Source organism: Pinus tabuliformis, chromosome 2_1, assembly GCF_031772625.1.
Source record: "Pinus tabuliformis cultivar Carrire ecotype Pingquan chromosome 2_1, CPIR1, whole genome shotgun sequence".
Classification (NCBI taxonomy): domain Eukaryota; kingdom Viridiplantae; phylum Streptophyta; class Pinopsida; order Pinales; family Pinaceae; genus Pinus; species Pinus tabuliformis.
In genome coordinates, this window is record NC_142299.1 from 888,403,563 (window position 1) to 888,427,848 (window position 24,286).

Genomic DNA, 24,286 nt, shown 5'->3' on the forward strand with positions numbered 1-24,286 from the left:
TCCATGTGTCAACAACCAACATAAGAATATCCATCTAGGAGATAACCTGAGTTAAATTAGGGAGTAGATTAGGGATAAAATCTTGACTCATTAATTGACTTCAAGTAATGAACACAAATTAAGGAATAAAAGGAGGGAATAAAGAGACAACTAGGAGAAGAAATAGGAATCTTGTTGAGGTGAGGAAAATATTAGTTTTAAATAAAAATTTAAGTAAATAATTTTGGGAGACCCTTGATGTGAGAATGACACATGGGTGGGTGAATAATCAAGCTATTGAATTATAAAAAAAATAATTAATTATGCATGACATGACAAGTGTCACCTATGAGGACTCCTATAAAAGAAGGGGCAAGCCATGGAAGAAAGGACTTTTTGGGAACCCTATTGTTGGATGGATGAGATGTTGTGAGAGCAGTGATTACGAAGCTATAGTGAGTTTGGTGAGGTAGAGGATTTAGAGAGGGGACTCTTGAGCCAAGGTGTGCTCTCCTCTACTAGCTAGTGCTTGTCTCCATTGTACAACCCCATTGCAGCTCGGGGGTCCGCGGGGAAGAAGAGTACCCAAGGAGTAGGCTGGGAGGTTAACCGGTGAGTCTTCGCATTCGGATCAAGTGCGTCATCATTCACTCGCGGAGGTGACCAGCTACAAGGGAATACCAGCAACAATAGAGCAAGCGGAGTCTCGCCTTCTGGTGAACGGTACACATGTATTTCATTACTATTGATCTTAGTTAAACATATGTAAATGTTATGATATGTTTTCCTGAAATGAGTGTCAGGAATGTGTGTGCTAAATAAATTTGAAATTTCAATGCGTTTCTTTTCTGGTTGTATTTGCTGTTAACTTAAAAAAAAAAAAAAAGTAATTAGTCTGAATCGTGGTCCTTACACTTGGTATCAGAGCCAAGTTAAACCCTTGAGACCTATGGGCCCGTGACTAGTTTTGATTAAATTTCTACAACATTCTACCCTAAAATTTTGTATAATGTACAAGAGAATGATTTGCAAAATATGGTGTCAGATTTCAAATTGTTCGGGAGAATTTTATTATATTGATTAGGGGAGGGCTTTGCCTTTACTGTGAAAGAAATGATAATAACATACTTTCAATGGAGTTTCCGAATCAGGTTCGGGATTAAAAACGTGTCCAAATTTCTGAGACTCGAAGTTTTTACATCAGTGGGGTTTTGGAACCATGTTTGAGATGAACAATGTGTCGAGGTCAAACTGTCGAGGAGAACTTTGTCATATTGATCAGGAGAACCTAACTATGAAGAAAGGCTAGAAGCTTTTACATCAATGAGGTTTCAGTACCAGGCTTGGAAAAAAAATGCGTCTAGGTTATATGATGTTTGCTTTCTTTTATGTGAAAAACATTTTGGCCAGGTAAATTACAACGATTCATCTCAACTACGGGCGTTCGGCTCGCTGTTGTAAATTATAAGAATGGTCCAGCGAGATGTCATCGTCAGATTAAGAACAAACCCTACCCGAAATCTCGATACTCTCGGGTCGTTCCAGATCCCAAAATCCGCATATACGATGTTGGTGCCAAGAAAAGAGCAGCGGACGAGTTTCCTTTCTGCGTTCACCTGGAAAATGTAATGAGCGAGGCGCTGGAAGCGGCCCGTATTGCTTGTAACAACTACATGGCCAAGTTTGCCGGAAAGGACGCGTCCCATCTGCGTGTTCGTGTGTATCCATTACATGTCCCCGTATTAACAGGACGCTTTCGTGCGCCGGAGCCTATAGGTGAGTTAAAGCAACTCGTCTTAGTCTCTGTTTTTCTTTATTGAAGGCCAGAGCCTGGAATACATTAATCTAACCCTAGTGTGCGGAGTTTAAATCGATATCTCTACTGTGTGGAGCTTTATTCTGTTAATGTTTGAAACCAGATATAGCGTTTCTGTTATTTATAGTCTGAAATTTTTGCTTTAATTCCCTCTACTAGTCTCGGGGTTTCTTTATTGAACAGTCATGTTCTTTTAATCGATTGACCTTATAGATCCTTTAATGTGGTCTTTTAGTTATTTCCCCGTTGAATATCCTTACGTCCGATTCAGATTATTTTTAGGTCCGGAAGTTCTGGTATATCCACTGGACGTAAGTTCCATGCTTATTCTCGGAAACCGAAGTACTGCCCTTTCCACTCCAGCAAGTTTTATTACACAATCTAGTAGCAAGGAGGGGACCTGTTCCTGAAATACCTACTGATACTGAATTTAAAAGCGCAAAGCCAAACAGCGAACCCTGCGAACCCAGATTGAGTTGATGTTTAGGACAAGGCGGAACAGTTTTTTACCCAGAATACAAAACAACATACCCAAGTCCTGTCAGCAAAAGGACGGAAATAGAAGACCAGTTCGTCAAACCAGTGTGAATAGAATACCCAAAACGGAGCAGAAGCGGATTGGATTCTCTCCCGATTTGATGGTTTATAGGTCGGATTTCTTTAACAGGTTGCCCGTCAACATACCACATATCTGTCCGTTAAACTGCTTGTCAATAAATTAGATTTTATTTCAGATTATACAGCATGGAGAATGAAAATCAGGCCTTAGAAAACGAGAATACTTTGCTTAGGGTTGGACCTTACAAAAAAGTCCCTTGAGTTAAGTAATGCTTGTGCACTTGCGCCGTGGGATGGGACGTGTTTCTGAGGTTTGGCGATGTATCAAATGCTTTTTTTGGGATTAATTGATTACTCAAGATGGAAGTTAGTTACCTCGAGGCTCAGCCATTCTTTTAAGTGTTCAGCCATAATCAATATTTCCCAATTTTTCATGTGCTCGAATGTATCATTTGGGACTCAATGTATTGGGTGATGCTCTCAGGGATTAAAACTTGTAAAATGTATTGCAGTGTAAGTCTCACTTTTTTTGGACTAGGTACTCAATAATCATAACTTCGTGAAAAAGTCATATGTTCTCCATAATCAAACATAATCAAACTTGCTTAGCTTGTAAATATGAAATATGATATTTTCTTTCAAAATTTGTTGTTTAGAATTGTTTGTTCTGGTCGGGAAAGAGAAGATTTTTGTGGATTTAGATCAATTAGAAGAGATTTTACACACCTTTACATACCACTGTCGTCTAGCAGTCCATGGATCAAGATGTCAGAGCATATGAAACACAATTAATTTTGCCTCTTGAACATTAATATCCTTTTAAAGTTTTCATTCCTCATTATTTGTTTCAGTATATTTGTCGTAGATGATCTCGAGAATTCCATATAAACTTTTCACATTGTGCTTTGTGAACTTGAGGTGGCTTTTGAATTGGTGAGCCTTCCAGAATTTTGAGGGCATCTGAATATATGCTGCATTCATCTTACCCTTAAATATTACAAACGGTTTTGTTCTGCTTTAAATCCTTCTCGCTTTGGCTCACATGGTTTTGTTTTTAAGGATGTTATTGTCGATGAACTCCAATAGGTTTAGAGGACAAGGTTATAGCTTTACTTCCATGGTCTAGCACATGACATTCAACACGTTTTCTGAGGAGAGAAAACATTATGAATTCGTGCTGTCTAGCTTTGTTTGTTAAGTGTTTGATTTGACTCAATGCTCAAGATCTATGCAAATTTGTTTTGGACAAATGGAGAAAAACGTTCAGCGCTTTAGGGCCCAATGAGGGTAAGAAGTTGGTAGATCTGGCAGTCATTAATTTCGAGGGAGGTGATTGTATTTTTCATGACTTAAAGTGAGATTTTGTACATAAAAATGGTAGTCAGTGACAGTCTTCATCCTCACGCATAATTGCTTCGTGTAGCATGGGATCAAATGTTTTCCAACAATATTGACCGCATTAACATTAAATCCTTCCATGATTTCTACGAACTGTTTATAAATACTCCAGGCAAATTAGGAGCATTATTAGCGTCTAATGGAAGCCAATCTGTAAAGTAAATTGGAATGATAGGATTGACGACTCCTTCATTTCTAAATTGTTTTCGTGCCTACATTGCTAAACTATTTTCGTACAGGGGTTCATAAAAGTAATAATAAGCATTATAAAAATAATTGATAAAAAAGTTTAAGGCATATCTTAAACAGTTTAAGAAAATAACAGGGGTTCAAGGCATATCTTAAACAGTTTCTATATTTTCAATTCAATTTTCCAATTGCCTGACATTAGCCATCTTACTGGCTTTCTTTTTAAGGAATTCTTGAACATATATCTCTTTGTATTCTGGGTTTACCAGTTATATGGTGTCGTATAACTCTCAGTTAATTCCTACATATATTGTTTCTCTGCTTTACTGGCAAGGAAAAATAAAGTTGTGGAAGAATATTCATAAGCCTTTTCCATTCATTAAAACCTGGATCATGTAATCATATACATTCGACATTTTCCATTCATTAAAATTGGGTAAATCTAGAATATTTAAAATATCTTTCTTCGATATTTGCATTGCAATTTTCTTTGCAACGATTTTCCATTTCAATTGCATTTACAATTTTATGGATTCTGTGCGGTTGGTCGAGTATTTTGGTCTGTAAATTATTTGATATTTTAATGTTTTCGAGCAGGTTGTTTTGCCATGGAGAATTTAAGTGAGATATATTGAAGGTATTATTTTTAATTGAAATAAAATTTCCAATAAAACTTTACAGTGTAATTCTAATTATTTTAGTTTCTATTAAGTATTCAACTTTCTTGACTTATTGTGATTTTTCTCTTGATGTTTAGCTTGCTCATTTTGGTTCCCTATAAATTGATACAATAAAAAGTAATCTAACTTAAATCATAATAGTAGTAATAGAACTATATTTATTCTTGAAAACTTCTATAAAGAATTTATCAAATTTATAATGGAATAAACCCCTTGCTGGTAGATGAAGTTTGATTCCAAGAGTTCAGCCTTATTTAAGATTTATTTTATCCAACAACAAAGAATGATCCAGCAAAGAGTGATTATGTACATGCAATGTCTAAATAGGTCTTATTGTTTATCAATGGTAAAGGATTAATTGAGACTAATTCCAATTAGAACAATTGAAAATGGACCAGAACAACAAGAAGAAACATAGGAGCATATTACAATCATGATAATATTATACATTGTAATATTTATGATTTATATCTTAATCTGTGTTTTGGCCCTTTCAAAATTGTCCACCATAGGCAACAGATTTTCAATTACATCACCTTGAATGTTAGATGCCAAACTTAGTCGTTCTTTCTCTGCTCTCTTCCTGTAATCTCACAGGGAGTTGAGCTTCTCTTTGTTTGATTTGATTGACTTCTTTGTTCAATGTTTTGTATTGTAACAAGAAAACTTTTCCTTTATGACTTTTTGGATTATTTGCTAGTTCGTAATGCAGAAATAGAGCTATAGTATTGGTTTATGGTTATCTGGAGCACCATACTTCTACCAATTCCATTCGATACAGTCAATGATCATTTTAGACATGGGTTTCTCTCTATTGTTTTACATTCTGTGCATATCTTTGGCTTCAATCCATATAGTTTTTAGTTCTACTTGGAATCAAGCCAAGACTGGTAAATGATGTCTGCCTGCCATCTTTGGTCACTAGTGAAGCTTGCTATATGCTTTGTCTTCCATTAGCTTGGATGGCCAAACTACGAGAATATGCATTCATCGTCACCAGGAAATTAAGAGACTTAATAGTCACAACAACTTTAAAGATTGCAACAATATTGCACTCCTTATCATTAGATTCAGTAGGATTAAATGAAGATAGGCCCCAGATAGCGTCACTCGCTTACCCTAGCGAAAGGAAGTAGGGTAGCTGGGTTTGAAGGGATGAAGGTTTGGACTACTCATTCATTGCAAGTGATGATTACGTTCTATGTAGTTAACCTCTTTTTTATCTCTAGATAATGTGTACCATTAGGTATCCACTAGAAAGGAGTGGTATGCATTTATTTTAAAGTGCAAATGGTAGTTGTACAACATTGAACTTTCAGAACATGGATCATGAAGGTAAATCAAGTCTCTAAGAAGGTGTAGTAGGCATTGTTAGGTCCCCCTAGCAAGCAGTGGCATATGTTTATTTTCAAAGTACTGTTTGTAGTTCCTAACAAAATTGAAGATTTAGAACATGGTAAACAAAGGTGGATTACGTCATAGGTGAAATATCAAGCAATAATTAACACAATTATTATTGACCATTACAAATATTGAAGTCCAAGCTTAAGGTGGGTAGTTCCTCCTATGAAAAAGGCATAGGCATCCCCTATGAATTTGAGTTAATACAAAATTATTGCTATCTTAATTGCATGATTGAATGAATAAAACTAGAGAGATTTCTCCTAAATTAGTCAATTTGTAAATTGAAGGAGGTGGGTGTTATTAATTGTTGCTTTAATTAGTTGTGATTTTGATTATGATGATTTTGTTGGAAAAGTTTATGTATGACACTTCCTTTAACTATTAATTTTAATAATATCTATAATGTATGTTTTGTACATTTATACAAAAAGTGGGTTGCAATGTTCCCCAGATATAGTCCTTCAGTTATAACAGAATTCGTGTTATAGATACCTTGGGAAAATTTTAACCTGCCCACCAGAAGGTTGGCAAGAGTTTCAGGAAGGGTTCCTAAGATTAGGTGTCGCCGTTTCTCCTTTATGTTCTAAGGACTTCGGGACGAAGTCCATTGTTAAGAGGGGGTGTATGTAGTGCCCACTCTAGTTTCCTGACCCTGATACGACATTATCTTAGACACTCTATTCTTCGAGGACCTCAGATTGAGGATCTGGACCCATGACACTATTATTAGCGATTGAGATATTCATGGTTGTGATGTTTATGAATGCTTTCCATTGATATTATGGTAGCATGAATGGTTATGTATCTTATCTATCAGTATTCTGATGATTGCAATATTAATAGTTAAGTTGGTCTCTATTTGAAATTATGATGAGGGTAGTAAAGAATATGTATGCGCTCTACTAAAAGCATAATGAGGATAAATTTTATGGATAGGTATATTTCTACGATGTTACGATTTTGATAGCTTAATGAATATGTATGTCTTCATTGATGATTATTGATGACAGCCATGAGGGATGTGTCCCCTATGTTACCTACTTCCTTTAGTTCAGACTTACAATGGACAATGATGTGAATGACCAGGAATTGTTAATGATGCTATTATGATAATTGACTAACATTGAGAAACCGTGTTACTGATGATTATTGAGTATGGCAGGGAACCATCAGAGGCACTCGCATATGACGAGTTGATGACACCTGGTTTGATGAAAATTCATATTATTTTATCTTTGAAAGTCTAAGTCGATCTTGGAATCTGCCATATATGTTTAACTATATTCTGATGATATATTAATGGTTGCAGGCACAGATTAGTTGCTTGACCGAATGACTCACATATGGGTGATGGGGTTGTACAAGTGGATGGAACTACATGGGAGGGGTGGGACAGAGTCCCTGATCTCACCCACTAGCACTCCCGCCGTGACTTGGGCTGGAAGGGTTGAAACACCTTCGCCTTGAAGATCACGATGCCATGAGGGCAGGTCCCAAAGTTGGGTCGCTCATGAGGACTTTACCGGGGGGCGCGCATCAAGGCGGATTCCTTGATCCCCGACACCATTAGTCTCACTATAGCAGGCAACATAAGAGATGATAGTGGTCTATGACGTTGCATTACACTTTCCCCTTGTAATCACTGGATGCTTGAAGGGCAAGTGGTGTGGCACCCTTGGAACTTCAAGGGAATTTCTTGAAGGGCACGACCAACTTGGCACCCTTGGCATCACAAATAAACTATTAGGTGTGGCACCCTTGGAACTTCTAGGGAAGTTCTTGAAGGGCACAACCAAACTGGCACCCTTGACATCACAGATAAACTATTAGGTGTGGCACCCTTGGAGCTTCTAGGGAATTTCTTGAAGGGCACAACCAAACTGGCACCCTTGACATCACAAATAAGCTATTAGGTGTGGCACCCTTGGAACTTCTAGGGAAGTTCTTGAAGGGCACAACCAAACTTGGCATCCTTGGAATCATTAAAAATAAATAATAATAAATAAATACAAGCAAGGAATGAAAACTAGGTAAATTTACATCAAGGGTAAATGATGATTAGAAACCAATGTAATTAAATCAAAAATAAAACTTGGAATAAGGAGGATCATAGGAAGAATTAAAATAGAGTACCTTAAAAACTCTACCCTTCCCATTTTGGAAAATACTAGGAAGATTATGTGGTTTAATTAGGAAAAAGGGGAAAGACAAACATAATGGTAAGGATAAAGATTAATCCTAAACTAATTTAAACCTAATTAAGAAAAGGGGAAGGTGAATTAAAATGAGAATAATAAATTAAATTTAGAGAAATGTAGAGAAGCTCCATGTGTCAACAACCAACATAAGAATATCCATCTAGGAGATAACCTGAGTTAAATTAGGGAGTAGATTGGGGATAAAATCTTGACTCATTAATTGACTTCAAGTAATGAACACAAATTAAGGAATAAAAGGAGGGAATAAAGAGACAACTAGGAGAAGAAATAGGAATCTTGTTGAGGTGAGGAAAATATTAGTTTTAAATAAAAATTTAAGTAAATAATTTTGGGAGACCCTTGATGTGAGAATGACACATGGGTGGGTGAATAATCAAGCTATTGAATTATAAAAAAAATAATTAATTATGCATGACATGACAAGTGTCACCTATGAGGACCCCTATAAAATAAGGGGCAAGCCATGGAAGAAAGGACTTTTTGGGAACCCTATTGTTGGATGGATGAGATGTTGTGAGAGCAGTGATTACGAAGCTATAGTGAGTTTGGTGAGGTAGAGGATTTAGAGAGGGGACTCTTGAGCCAAGGTGTGCTCTCCTCTACTAGCTAGTGCTTGTCTCCATTGTACAACCCCATTGCAACTCGGGGGTCCACGGGGAAGAAGAGTACCCAAGGAGTAGGCTGGGAGGTTAACCGGTGAGTCTTCGCATTCGGATCAAGTGCGTCATCATTCACTCGCGGAGGTGACCAGCTACAAGGGAATACCAGCAACAACAGAGCAAACGGAGTCTCGCCTTCTGGTGAACGGTACACATGTATTTCATTACTATTGATCTTAGTTAAACATATGTAAATGTTATGATATGTTTTCCTGAAATGAGTGTCAGGAATGTGTGTGCTAAATAAATTTGAAATTTCAATGCGTTTCTTTTCTGGTTGTATTTGTTGTTAACTTAAAAAAAAAAAAAAAAAATGTAATTAGTCTGAATCGTGGTCCTCACAGAAATGACCAAAAAGAAAAAGTTGATAGACGACCCTGGTTCTTCCGAAGAAGACTCTTTTGAGTGATCCACCAAAAAGGAAGGAATAAAGTTTCGCAAGGAGATAAGAGAAGAAGAGGCAGATAGATTAAAGATGTAGGGCAACACAATTGAAATGTCATTAGGCAAAAACACAAGGGCCCGACCCACAAAGGGAGGGCCTACTCCTTCCTTCCCTGGTAAATAATGCAAATTGTCTCTTGGAATTGCAAGGGTTTGGGGAACCCATTGAAAGCCGAAGAAGTAAAAGATCTATCAAGAATGGAACCCTCAGATATCCTCCTGCTCCAAGAGACAAAGATAGAAGAGGATGCTCTTCTATCCTTAAGTCGAATCAAGTGGAAAAAGAACTCAGGAAAAGTGGTCAGTACCCGAGGTACTTCAGGGGGTCTTATAACCTTATGGTCAGAGGATATGTTTCAGCTGAAAAGCTCCTTCACAACCCAACACTGGATATACACTGAACTTCTACATCTTCCAAGTAAGATTTCTTTGGCTCTCTTCAATCTTTATGTCCCTATTAATTTCCTAGAAAAGAAGGACTGTTGGAATTCTCTCTCAGACTTCCTAGAAATCTACACTCCCCCAAACATAATACTATCAGGGGATCTTAACATCACTTTAGACCTGAAAGAGAAAAAAGGTGAAGTATGGGGTAAAGAGCCTTTCCATGTCTCGGTGGAGTCTCTGGTTCTTGCTTGGGACCTCCTTGAACTCAAAACTAAGAAAGGTCATTATACCTGGACCAACAATAGAGTTGGTAATGCCAACATTGCTGCTCGTCTAGACTGGTTTCTAGTTCAAAGTTCTTTGATGGAGGGGAAGCATTTAATCTCTTCAAAAATACTGCCCAAGATAACATCTTACCATAACCCCATCTCGTTGCTGCTAGAAAAAGAGGAAGACTTAGGCCCTATTCCCTTTAGATTCATTCCTCTTTAGGTAGCGAGGGAGGGCTTTATGGACATAGTGGCTCAAGCTTGGTCGCAACCAGTTGAAGGATCCCCCAGCTTTGTGTGGGAGTAGAAACTTAAATACACTAAGTATGCCTTAAAAACCTGGGTAAAAAAAGAACCCCTCTCCACTCCAATGAGCAATAGACAAAAGACTATGCAAGATTTAGCCAAGATTCAGTTAGGCATGGAAGAAACTGAAACCACCAAGGCTCAACTACTCATCAAACAAAATGCCCAGTTCAACTCTTTTCTCTCCTTTTTCGAGGAAGAGGAGTATTGACGCCTCAAGTCTCGCAGCCTCTGTCTGCAAGCTGGAGATAGAAACACATCATTCTTTCATAGACAATACAATGCTTGTCTCTCTCGGAATCACATCTCGGAAATATCCACCAGGGAGGGGGAAGTCATCAAAGGACAACCTCTTATAAAACAGACCGCCACATCTCATTTTCAGCAACTGTTTCAGGAGGATGGTTCTTTCGATGAATACCTGGCTACTGACTTTTTGTCAAACATCCCTTCACTTGTCACTGCAGATATAAACGCTGGGTTATTGAAGCCTTTTATTGAAGAAGAGATAGTGGAAGTCATATGGTCAATGGAGTTGGATAAAGTCCCTGGGCTGGATGGCTTCACCATCCATTTTTACAGAGCTTGCTGGAATGTAATAAAACTCGATCTCCTTCGAATGATAAAAGCCTTCCAAAAGAAAGCCAAAGTGGGAGGGTGCACCAACTCCACCTTCCTTGCTCTAATCTCGAAAGAAGTTAACCCAGAGACTTTCGATAGGTTTCGGCCTATCTCACTCTGCAATGCCTCATACAAGATCCTCACCAAACTCTTAGCCAATAGACTCAAGCCTCTATTAGGGAATCTGATCTCCCCTCTTCAGGGCAGTTTTGTCAAAGGAAGGAACCTCATAGACAATGTGATCTAAGTGCAAGAAGCCCTCCACTCTAGCCACATTCGGAAGGAAAAAGGCATGCTCATCAAGTTGGATAGTCAAATTCTTTTGACCGCGTTAAACTCTCATTCCTCTATAAAATCCTTCTCTCCTTTGGTTTTAGTGCTGAGTTTGTCAACTTGATAAAAGCCTGCACAGTTAGACCTTGGATAGCGCCCTTGGTCAATGGCAGACCTGCTGACTTCTTCCAAGCTACAAGAGGGCTCCACCAAGGGTGCCCATTATCACCCTTTCTTTATATCCTATTGGCATAATCCATAAGAAGAAACCTAACAGTGGAAAGGGAAGTAGGCTCTACCCCATGCATTAAGGAAGAAAGAGGTGTGAATCCTATAAATCATGCCCTCTTTGTGGATGACTCTCTCCTCTTGGGTGGGGCCTCAATTAAGATAGCAAGGGATTTCAAAGAAATTCTTCAACACTTCTGCTTAATTACAGGAGCCTTGATCAACAAAAGAAAAAGTGTTGTCTACGGTTGGAATGTAGATCATCCAACTATCCTTCGAATCACTTGCTCCTTGGGATTCCCTGGGTATGACAATTGGGAAAAGATCAAATACCTAGGCCTACCCTTTACCTTGGGACCAAGCCCTCCCTCCCTCTGTATCGAAGTAACTAGCAAGATAAAAACAAAAATAGCATATTGGGGAGGCCAATGGCAAATAAAGGCTAGGAAGCTGGTTTTGATAAAGGCAATCCTCTCCACCCTCCTCGTCTTCCAGTATTCCTTCTTGCTAGCGCCCAAGTCTATCACGGAACAGATCTCCAAGCTCCTTGAGATTTTTCTATGGAACGGGGGTAAGGGCAACCAGAGCAAGTTACATTTGGTAAGATGGGATATCCTTAAAAGACCACTCCGGGAAGGTGGGTTACAGATTCGGGATCCAGGCCTGGCAAATCTGGCTCTTGGTGGAAAAATCATATGGCAGCTATATGCAAACAAAAAACATCTGGTCAGCAAGATCCTTTGGATGAAATACCTAAAGGGAGGCTCCTTGAGAAACCTTACAACAACATCTACTCCAATAAGAACAACTTGGAATTTAAGCAGAAGAAGCATCGATCACTTACAATAGCTTTGACACAGAATCCTGGACAATGGACAGAGAACCTTACTATGGGAGGATACTATTCAAGGGAATGCCCCTCTGGCCTCCCTAAATTCTTGCAACGATCTAAAGATCTGGCTAGTGAACAAAGGTCTCCTCCGGCTTGCAGACATTTGCTCTTGGGACAACAAAGGGAATTGGGCAGGATGGACTTTTCCAGGGGTCCCAGAACCTCTCCACGCTAAAAAAAACTTGTTGTGTACAACTCTCTTTGGCCTCACCCCTGTCCACCGCTCATCCAAGGATAAATGGGGGTGGGGAAGAACATGAATTTACACAGCAGCTCAAGGTTTCTCCTCTTTACAATCTACACATGCCCCTTCACTAACACTGAAGCTCTGGAAATTAGTTTGGTCCCCCTTTAGCCTACCAAAGGTGAATTTCTTCACATGGTTAGTCATGCATAGAAAGGCACTAACAGGTGAAAATCTGAACAAAAGACGGTTCCACGGCCCCTTTAGATGCTGCTTATGTAATTATGTTGTTCAAACCTCTGATCACTTACTAGTTGACTGCGATTTCACACAAGCAGTCTGGAATTTGGTCCTTCACGGTCTTAGTGATCCCTCCCCCTCCCAGATATCTGTCGTTTCTCTTTACATCTCTTGGGTAGACCAAAATCCTGAGAAAAATGCTAAAAACGCAGTCTGGAACAACATCTGGCAAGCTATTCGAGAATGCCTTTGGTGGAAACTGTGGTTGGCTAGAAATGATTGTGTTTTCCATAACAGGCTCCCGAATTCAGTGGTAGTGGCCGCCAACGTGAAAGCCCTCTTGTTGAAAATTGCAGATAAATTACCTCCCTCCTCCTCTTTACCTTCAAAAGGTTCTGCGTGACTGGGATCCTGCTTGACAAGAGAGAGGAAAGATTCAGTCAGCAAACCTTTGAATACTCCTTGGTGCTTGCGACTCACTGAAGGTGACTTTCTCACATGGTGGCGGGGGACCTCAAAAGCCATGATCTTATTTGATGGAGTGTCCAAGGGGAACCCAGTAACTACAGGTGTAGGAGGTTTGATTATTTCCTCGGATAGATCAAGTGAAAATGGCTTCAGTTGGGGCCTAGGCAATAGCTCAATCAATCAAGCAGAGAGTTACAGTCTCTTAAAAGCTTGTCAGATTGAGAAGGAGCTAGGTTATAAAATAATTCAAATTTTTGGATACTCGGAGCTTCTGATTAAACTTTTAAACTCCGAAGATAATTTTTGTAATCCTGCACTAAACAAAACCCTGCAGCGAATCTGAAACACCATGAAATATTTTGACAGAGTTGACTCTTACCACATTATGTGGGATTAAACAAGTAAGCAGACTCGCTGGCAAATAAAGGTTGTCTGCTGCCTCAAGGAAACATTAGTCTCAATGGAGGGCCCTGCTCGCTCAATCCTATGCCTTAACCAAGCTACAACAGTTAGATCTACATTCATTGGCCTCAATACTCAGATTGAGCGTTGTACTTGGAATTTTGAAAGTCACACTCAGGAACGCCAAGCAGCAAGCAGAAGGAACAACAAACAGAAGGAACAACAAGAAGCCACAACCAACAGAAGGAACAACACAACAACAGAAGGAACAACAAGCAGAAGGAACATCACAATAACAGAAGGAACTGATGTAACCAACAGAAGGAAAAACAAGCAGAAGGAACAACACAACAACAGAAGGAATAACAACCAGAAGGAATAGCCGTAGCCAACAGAAGGAACAACAAGCAGAAGGAACAACACAATAACGAAAGGAAAAACAAGCAGAAGGAACAACACAACAATAGGAGGAACAGCAAGCAAAAGGAACAACCGCAACCAAAAGAAGGAACAACACAACAACAAAAAGAACAACAAGCAGAAGGAACAACACAACAATAGAAGGAACAACCGTAGCCAACAGAGGGAACAACAAACAGAAGGAACAACACGACAACAGAAGGAACATCAAGCAGAAGGAACATCACAACAGAAGGAACAAGAAGCAGACCAAGGGGAAAAAGAAGGAAGCAAACCAAATGGAACTCAAGAAAAGAAGAATCAGCCCTCTCAGGAGTAGTCAGTCTACAAACCATGAAAAAAATACCAAAGAATCAATGTTATGTAAATTTTCTTTACTAGTAGGACAATATGTTAGAATATACTCAAGAATAGCTACAGAAATCTATGAATTTTTTAATATAAGCACAGGACAAGGGATTGCGTTTCCAACATACTCTCATGGCTTAGTTTCCACTTATTTTACAGTTGATTGTAATAGGAGCTTGCTCCATCACAACTTTTGGTAATATATCCACTATCCAATCTTGTTAAAAAAAAATGTCAGGGCTTTTTCTGAATTCTTAATTGTGGAATTAAATAGAAGATATGATTTAAGACCAAGACTAAGTCTTGGTAGACCTTCTAAAAAAAAATTATTGTAAATGAACCACCAATTAAAACCACTAAAACTCAAACAACAACAATTCAACCATTGAATCAATCAAATGAACCTAGTTCAATTGATAAAATTGTTCTAACTACTTTCAATGTGGAAAGAGAATTAGAAAGGGTCAAAATACCTATTCCTTTGTCTGAACTTTCCAAAAATCCAGGTTATAAAAATCAAGTTTCTAAATGGATTCAATCTTCAAGTGTTGATGTTGAAGGAGATGTAATAAGCTTGCAAGATGAAAAACCTTCAGTGATCTTTGGTCCTAGCTCTGATATGATTGATGAAAATGTACCACCTTTTTATGTCACTTTAAAAGTTCATGATTTTCTGTTATACAATTGTATGTTAGATTCTGGGGCTTCCCATAATATGATGCCTAAAGTGATCATGGATCAACTTCAATTACAGGTCACTAGACCTTATCATGATCTATATACTTTTGACTTAGAGAAGGTACCCTGTCTTGGACTCATAAAAGACCTAGTTGTCACTCTAGCACAAATCCCTGTTAAGAGTGTAGTATTAGATATTGTAGTTATAGATATTCCTCCTAAATTTGGTATGTTATTATCTAGATCATGTTGTGCCAAATTAGGAGGAAGTCTTCAAATGGACATGTCTTATGCTACTATTCATGTATATGGAGGTGAAAAACTTAGATTATACAGGGAGGTTACATTCATTAATACTATTTGTAGAGCTAATCAAGCAAGAAATCATCCAATTTATTTATTTGATCAAGATTTTGGATGTTTCACACTATCATCAAACACTCAACTTAACATTGAATATATTGTGGATAAACCTCAGGCTATCAAAACTGATATTTGGAAACTATACTTTGATGGAGCTTTTTCAAAAGAAGGATTTGGAGCTGGTATTGTACTTATTTCACCAGATAAAGAGAACATAACTCAATCCTATAAGTTAGAATTTGATGTTACAAATAGTGTAGCAGAATATGAAGCTTTACTTGTAGGATTGGAATTAGCCAAAATTCTTAAATTGCAAAATCTAAGTGTATTCAATGACTTAGAACGCATTGTTAAACAAGTAAGGAATCTTTGTGAGAAAAAACACCCCAGACTTAGATATTACAGAAATGAGGTATGGGACTTGGTGGATAATTTCTTTCAGGCATTTCACATCACTGTTATTCCAAGAAATGAGAATATTCATGCAGACTCTTTAGCTGTTTCAACTAGTTCTTTTAAAATTCCCAATCAAATGCAGCTACAATATCATATTCAAGTAAAATCCAGACCCTCAATTCCTGATAATATTAAATATTGGCAAATATTTGAATATGATGAACAATTAAAATCATTTTTTCAAGTAATTGATGAATTTTCAACCTTACAAATTGAACAAGAACAACTTGATGATAAAGAGTTGAATAAGGAAAATGAAACTTCATAATTAAACTCAAAAATTGTTGATCATAACATCCTTCAGCTACCCAACAATTTCATCCCAAAGGGCTTAGTTCCCCTTGAAAAACTGTTTGATCACAATGATGTTCCTAAAAGCTCATTATCAGACTCACCTGAAGAAGATATAAAAGAATGCAATATTGGAACTCAAGAAGAAACCATAAATATTAAAATCTTTGCATCATTACCAAAGGAATCAAAAGATAAATATCTACCTCTCCTTAAAAATTACAGATCTGTTTTTTCTTGGTCTTATGATGAGCTAAAAACATATGATACAACACTCATTGAACATAAAATTCCTCTGAAACCATAAGCCAAACCTTTTAAGAAAAAGTTAAGGAGAATAAATCCAGTCTTTCTCCCCACAATTGAAAAAGAACTTAAAAAACTACTGGATGCCAAAATCATAGTTCCCTTAAGATATTCTGATTGGATAGAAAATTTGGTTCCAGTTAGAAAGAAAAATGGTGAAATCAGATTGTGTGTGGATTTCAGGAACTTAAACAAATCATCCTTAAAGGAAAATTATCCATTACCCAAGATGGATCATTTACTTCAAAAAGTTTCAGGTTCTAATAGAATTTCTATGTTAGATGGTTTTTCTGGATACAATCAGATCATGGTGAGCCCAGAAGATAGAGAGAAGACAACATTCATGACTCCTTGGGGTACATTCATGTATGCAAGGATGCCTTTTGGACTAACAAATGCTGGAGCTACTTTCCAAAGAGCTATGGATTTAGCATTTGTTGGTAAGATTAATAAATTTGTTGTCATTTATCTAGATGATCTAACTGTATTTTCAAGTTCTGATCAAGAACATTTAAAGCACTTGAGAAAGGTTTTTGATAGGTGCAGGAAGTTTGGGATATCACTAAATCCGAAGAAGTCCTTGTTTTCCATAAAAGAAGGAAAATTGCTTAGTCATATTATTTCAAAGGAAGGAGTAGTCATTGACCCAAAGAGAGTTTCAGTTATCCAAGCACATTCACTACCAAGGAATAAAAAGGAAGTTCAAGCTTTTCTTGGGAAAATCAACTTCTTAAGGAGATTTATACCAAACTATGTTGAAATAGTTAAGGATATTACTGATATGCTAAGAAAAGACCATGAAGTCAAGTGGACAATTCAAGCAAGATTTTCTTTTACCCAAATCAAAAAGTCCATTTCTGAAGCCCTAGTAGTAGCCATTCCAGACTATTCTAAACCTTTCAACATTTTCTCTTTTGCTTCTGAAACTACCCTAGTTGTTGTCCTTTTGCAAAAGAATGAAAATGAAGATGACCAACCTATTTCCTTTTTCAGTAAAGTCATGAGAGATGATGAATTGAAATATGAAATTATTGTAAAACAAGCATATGCCTTAGTTCAAGCCTTGAAAGCTTTTAAAGTCTATGTCCTTCATTCTTCCATTATTGCCTATGTTCCAAACAATGCTATTAAAATTATATTATCACAACTTGATACAAATGGTCGAAGAGGAAGATGGATCACCAAGATATTATAATTTGATCTTATTATCAAATCTACAAAGTTGATAAAGGGTCAAGGTTTAGCCAAACTTTTAGCTGAATCCAATTGTAAAGTTTTGGGGATAAATTTTGTGATGCAAATATCAGCAAAGAAGAATCCACAAGAACCTTCTCAAATATCAGCAGAGAAGAATCCACAAGAACCTTCTCAAATATCAGCAGAGAAGAATCCACAAGAACCTTCTCAAATATCAGTAGAGAAGAATCCACAAGAACCTTCATCTTCAACTGAACCAACTCCTCTTCCACTCCACATTGATGAGAAATTTCTTCTTTCAGAATGGTACACTGATATTGTGCATTTTCTTTGTGATTTTGAGTATCCACCTGGATTCACAAAGAATCAATGCAAAACACTCAAGTTAAAGGCCATAAAATATTGTATCATCAATGCAAATCTATATTGGAAGGATCCACTAAACATCCTTTTTTTTGGTTAACAGAAAGTGAGACAAAAGGAGTTATAGATCAATTTCATGTAGGTATTTGTGGTGGTCATTATGCTTGGAGAGAAACAACATACAAAATTTTAAGAGCTGGGTTTTATTGCCCAAAATTGTTTGCACAAGTAGGAGCAAAGGTTAGAAGTTGCATACCATGTCAATTTTTTGTTGGAAAGCAAATATTAGCAGCACTCCCTCTGGTTCCAGTCCTAGTTGAAGAACGTTTCCTACAATGGGAATTAGACTTTATTGGAGAGATTCATCCAACATCTAACAGCCAGTATAAATGGATTTTAATTGCCACAGATTATTTTACAAAGTGGGTAAAAGCTATACCAGTGAGGGATGCTAATGATACCGTTGTCATTAAATTCATTGAAGAAAACATACTATCTAGATTTGGATGTCCCCAACAAATAGTTACAAACAATGCACAAGCATTCAGTAGTATTAAAATGATTGAGTTTTTCCAAAAATATCAAATTCTACTACATCATTCTACCCCTTATTACCCTCAAGGAAATGGATTGGCAGAGTCTTCAAACAAAAGTCTAGTCAAAGTCATTAAAAAGGTACTTTCAGATCATAAGATAAATTGGGACAGCCATCTTACATATGCAGTTTGGGCAAATAGAATTTCACCAAAGAGATCAACAGGTAAATCACCTTTTCAGCTTGTTTATGGCACTAAGGCCATTTTTCCTACACAACTAGCTTTTCCTGTCATGAAATTCTTACAAGAAGCAAATGAAGAACCTAATGATTTTTCTAGGAGAATCAATCAGATTATAGAACTTAATGAAAACAGAGATGAAGTCCAATATAAGCTTTGGAAATATCATAACAAAATGAAAAGCTTGTTTGACAGAAAGGCTAAAGAGAGAGATTTCAAAGAAGGAGATTTAGTACTAAAATGGGATGCTAGAAGAGAAGACAAAGGAAAACATGGAAAGTTTGATAATATTTGGTTTGGACCTTTTAGCATTGCAGAGGTTAAAGGCAACAATACTTTTGTCTTGCAGAATTTAGAAGGGAAATATTCTTCATTGCCTGTCAATGGAAAATATTTGAAACATTATATCCAGTACTAAGATTGCTTTAGTCATTCATCATTTTTACATTACCAGTTTGTTCCATTTTCCTGAAAGTATGATTGTTTTTCAACAAAGACTCCATCAGCCTGAGGAGAAGGCACTTGGATTTCCATGTTCTCTGCATCCTACAGGAGGAATCAATCCCCAATTGGATCCGATGTTATCCAGTACTGAGATTGCTTTAGTCATTCATCATTTGTACATTACCGGTTTGTTCCATTTTCCTGAAAGTATGATTGTTTTTCAACAAAGACTCCATCAGCCCGAGGAGAAGGCACTTGGATCTGCATGTTCTCTGCATCCTACAGGAGGAAGCAGTCCCCAATTGGAGCCGATGTTGTAACATAGATTGTTTTGATAAGTTAGATGTTTATATATATACAGGATGAAGCAATCCCCAATTGGAGCCAATGTTGTAACATAGATTGTCTTGATAAGTTAGATGTTTTTATTATATATATATATATATATATATATATATAACAAATAATGAGAAAAGAAAAATATAGAACATATAGAAAGAAAAGAAAAAATAGAAAATATGAAAAAATCCCAAAATGTAGCGCACTTGTTAAAATGTCGCTTTTTCAATAAATTAATCAGGTTTAGTTAAAATATTAAACGTGATTAAATGAAACAAAACCAAAAAATAGTTTATTTTGTAATAAACCCACGACAAGTCTCTTTGTCGTTTTCTGTTAATTGTAATAAAGTTTGAACGGACATGATCTACGGCGCGAAGGACATCAACGACCGTAGATCGCTCCGCATCCCCCAAGCCCATCCACAGTTTAATATACGAGGGGTGTAAAAAGCAGTCAACCCTCATACCACCTCTGCCATGTGCCCCTCTCACATTCACTCTGCACCCCCTCACTCCAAAACCACAAACCACCTTCTACCCCCCTTCGAAACCCGCTCTCTCCCATCCATACATCCATTACACCGCTCCTGCCTATTTTAAGTAAACCTGTGTTTCCACCAACTTTCAGCTCTCCATTCGCCAACCATATTCCCGTTATAAGATTACACGTCATACATTAATGCTTTTGCACCCATTTAAAGGATAAATCATGTAACCAACATAAAAACATTTTTATGTTTCATTTAAAATTATTGATTGTTGATATTTCCTCCCTACTCCTTTGAGTCATAAATTGAACCATTGCTACTAGTGACCAAGCCAAACCCGCCAAAGTGACTAGTGGAATTTAAGAGACCATTCCAGCTATCAATCAACAAGGGAATCATTTTCTCCAGGTAATTACAGTTGTTCTTAGTCCTTTTCTTTCAATCATGTATTCTAAGAAGAAATCAAATCTCAAGAAAGCCCCATGCTTCCTCCCATTATCAACTTGGATCATCATCCATTAGTTGACCATATTTATAAAGTTTCTTAAACCAATCGCGAGTTCGATCTTTATGAACTTCACAATTGGGTAAAATAGAAGTTTTCATACCTAAGTTGATGAATTAAACATCTGACACTCATCCTTACCTCAGTTTATCATTCCACAAACCCATCATTTCCTTGATTTCATTTCATGGTGTCATGTTAGGTATGTTCCCAGTCAAAGAGTAGTGGTTTCCCAAAACAATGAATCTCTTTTTACAATCATCGTTGAATCAATTGATCAGATGTTACAGATTCACAACCATGAACCCTTACATCCATTTTCTCCAGAATCCCTCATGGATGTCTATAAAAATCTTGAATTTCCCCAAAGAGCCAAGATTTCTAAAACCTTTCTACCAGAATGTTCAATTTCCTAAAACCAACCCACCATATCAATCATCCATGTTTCCATAAATGACCAAACAAATAATATCCATGTCTCATGTCTGTTAGGTTATTATTCTCATCAGTGAGTCGATGATGTCCTTATGGGTTTCTTGTCAGTTTTCTCAGTTAATAAAAGGCCATCTCTCATCTTCAATTACAGTGAATTCTTAGCAGCATCAATTCATAATCAGTTCATAAAATTCTCTACAGCATGAGTGTTCAAATATACTTCTGTATTTGTATATTTTTTCCTATTTTATTAGTCAGAGATATTTTATTTTCCCTTACAGAATATGGACAGCCAAGGAAATCCACAATCAGTAATCCACTAGACTTCCTTGGTAACAATGAACACCACTGAATTCACATTCAATGACTTTGTGGATCAGTTTTTATATGTTTTTTCTTGCTTATTAAACAGTTATGTAGAACCAAGGATTGGTCAGAAATCAGAAAAATCCTACATCTCAGTGAACAAACCAGAACAGGAGATTGGTATTTATACCAAAATTATACAGAGATTAGGATCTATGGATGTGAACTACCTCCATATAGATTACCTAAGTTTGTCCCTATCTGAATTTTTGCATTGGAATATATCAGATAGATGATCAACATGGGTCAGCTTCATTTTGTCGCAGCAAAGAGGAAGGCTCAATTTAAAATCAAAACTCAAGTAGGGCCTTTTATTTGTGATGCTAAATCAACAGGGAAGGAAGAAGAAACTCTTTTGAAACATATGAATTTCAACCTTAGTTTCACCTAGTTGTATGATCCCCTAGGAGTGATTTCAAAATTAAGAGTAGAGAAAAAACTACCCCATATTCTCACGCTCCTAGGCCTGAGATAGAACAATACATGAACTAGGATGAATGGCAGGATAATACACTTTAGGAGATAGAAGAGAAGGTTATTTCACCTACAACATCACAGAATCCCGTATCAGAAGAAAAGAAACACAAAAGGCCAGGGGAGAGTTCTTCCCCTATGGTGACAGAAATTCCAGCCAGAGAATTCAAAATATACACTAAGAGGCAGAAGATAAAGGATACAAGTGAAACACATAAAAAAAATACTACACAACAACACCCAATTGTCATGACAAACCCGTTTTTGCCATCATCTCCTATGATAGAAGGAATGACTATAGGATCTCCTATGTCTTAAGCCAGTCCAGATGTATCATAATCTCATATAGGAGAATTGCAGCAGACTCAGAAAGAACAGAGCATATTTAAATTTTACAAGGAAATTAAGCAAAGGAATGAAGCTTTGTAAGCTTCCATTTATTTATAGTTCTGGAAGAAAAAATCAATTTCACAACATAGGCTACTTTATGCCTTCAACAATGAGAAGGGAAAGATGCAAATAGCCTTCCTGGAACCCAAAATCTCATCCTAAAAGTGCAGATGATTACACTAAATCATTATTTTCTTTTAATGAAAATTTAATTCATCCTATTGACCAGATGGATTTACATGAACAATCTAGTAAGATGATATATTCTTCTCTCACAAGTTCAGCTATGATAGTATCTAAGCTTCAAGCACCATTAGAAAATATTCAGTCTCAGTTGAAGACAAAAAAAATATCTTCCTTAGCTAAAGATACAAGGATTAAAACTTTAGATGATTTAGTGGTAAAGTTGGGATATGATCCCACCAATGGCAATGTAGCAGAAGAGGTAATCAGGAACAAGAATGGAGACATAGCTGCTTTGAGAAAACAACTTAAGCTTCCTTATATAGAATATCCACAGACTAAAGAAATGGGACAGCTAGAAAGGGATAAGGAGAACATGTTCAAAATCATAATTGAACAGAATGCACAGATAGAAAAAATGGAAATTGAGAGTGAAAACTTTTTAAAGGAAAAAGAACAACAAGGAACCCAAGAGAAAAATGTTTCTCTTTTAGCAGTTCCAATGACAACAATCCTAGTTATAGCTACAAGAACAACAATATCTACATCAACAACCATTTTAACAGTGGAAACTCAATCAACTAATTTAGCAACAAACCTTGCAAAAGTAATGGAATATTTATCAATTAAGGGGCAGGAATTTGAGAAGTTAAAAACTCAGCTTAATAATTTACAAGAGCAAAAACTGAAGATTGATAATGTATATTTAGTTGAGTTACAAAAGACACATAGGCTTACACAGAGAATTGAATTCTTAGAAAACCAATCTGTCATTGCTGACACCATTACACAAACTAAGGAGAGTATCTAGATGGAAATAAATGAGGCCATCATTGATATATGGCCTTCAATTGAGATCATCTTTGAGAAATATGAACTAGTGCAGAGAACCAAAGAAGTACTAACATATGTCAAGACGGAATTGGGTTTAAAACAAGGAAAATAAAATACACTGATAAGGGTTTTGAATTCCAAAACCAAAGATGAACTGGAAGAATATAGCATAGATGATGGAACATAGACTATTTTGGAAGTAAGAAGGATTCTCACTAAGAAACATTTGATGTTACAACTGGAAAACAAGTGCCATAACCTTGAATCAAGTATCCAAAGGTTTCACAAAAAATTCTTTGTGTTACATAAAAAAGGATTGCCTGGATTAAAGGGAATTGGAGATACATTGATTGATCTAGAACAATATCAAAGGAAATTATATTCAATTTTCCACGAATAAATCCATATTTTCAAATATTAAAGGTACAATCACAGGTAAAGCTTTTATGGAAGGCCTTAGTTATGATTTATTCACCAGCATCAGATAAATCATTTATTTTTTGTTAAACAAACATTCCAAAAATACAGTGAGGTAGATGAAACATTCAGAAAATTGGTTAAATATACAATTCCAAATGAAGAAAGGTGGGAAGAACTATGTAAGTTACTGGGGTAAATGAGTTAGAAGTCATCAACAGTTATCAACAGTAGAGTAGTAGATTAATCAACACACATCAGCACCAGAAATCCTCGAAAGCAGTGACAACAACTTCAACAATTTTATTTCCCTATGTTTTTGCACTATTTTTGTAAAAAACAGTTTTAGATATTTTCAAACAGTTTTAGATATTTAAGTCTAGATATTTTGGGAAAAAATTCTATAAATATTCCCAAAATTGAATTGTAAAGGGTTGAACCCTTGGGATAAGTTTTCTTGAGCAGAATTACATGTATCTGAAGTTGTCTGATATCAATGAAAGGATTCTAGATTTGCTTCAAACAACTTGTCATCTTTGTGAGTTCTTCTTAAGTTATTCATTTCATTTTGTTGTTTCTGCATGTATTTATTTTT

General features: G+C 36.7%; 1 protein-coding gene across 2 annotated transcripts in view; it reads left to right on the forward strand.

Moving 5' to 3' along the window:
- The first annotated feature begins 1,085 nt into the window (after window positions 1-1,085).
- The window catches only part of LOC149203497 (large ribosomal subunit protein uL16-like), a 37,930-nt gene continuing 14,729 nt past the window's right edge, over window positions 1,086-24,286 (forward strand). For both annotated transcript variants that reach the window (XR_016253625.1, XM_089400201.1), the window contains exon 1: window positions 1,086-1,755. Coding sequence is in view for 1 of the 2 variants with exons in the window: in XM_089400201.1 (XP_089256327.1) it covers window positions 1,608-1,755 (148 nt within the window). In the remaining variant the exon portion in view is untranslated. The remainder of the gene's footprint in view (window positions 1,756-24,286) is intronic.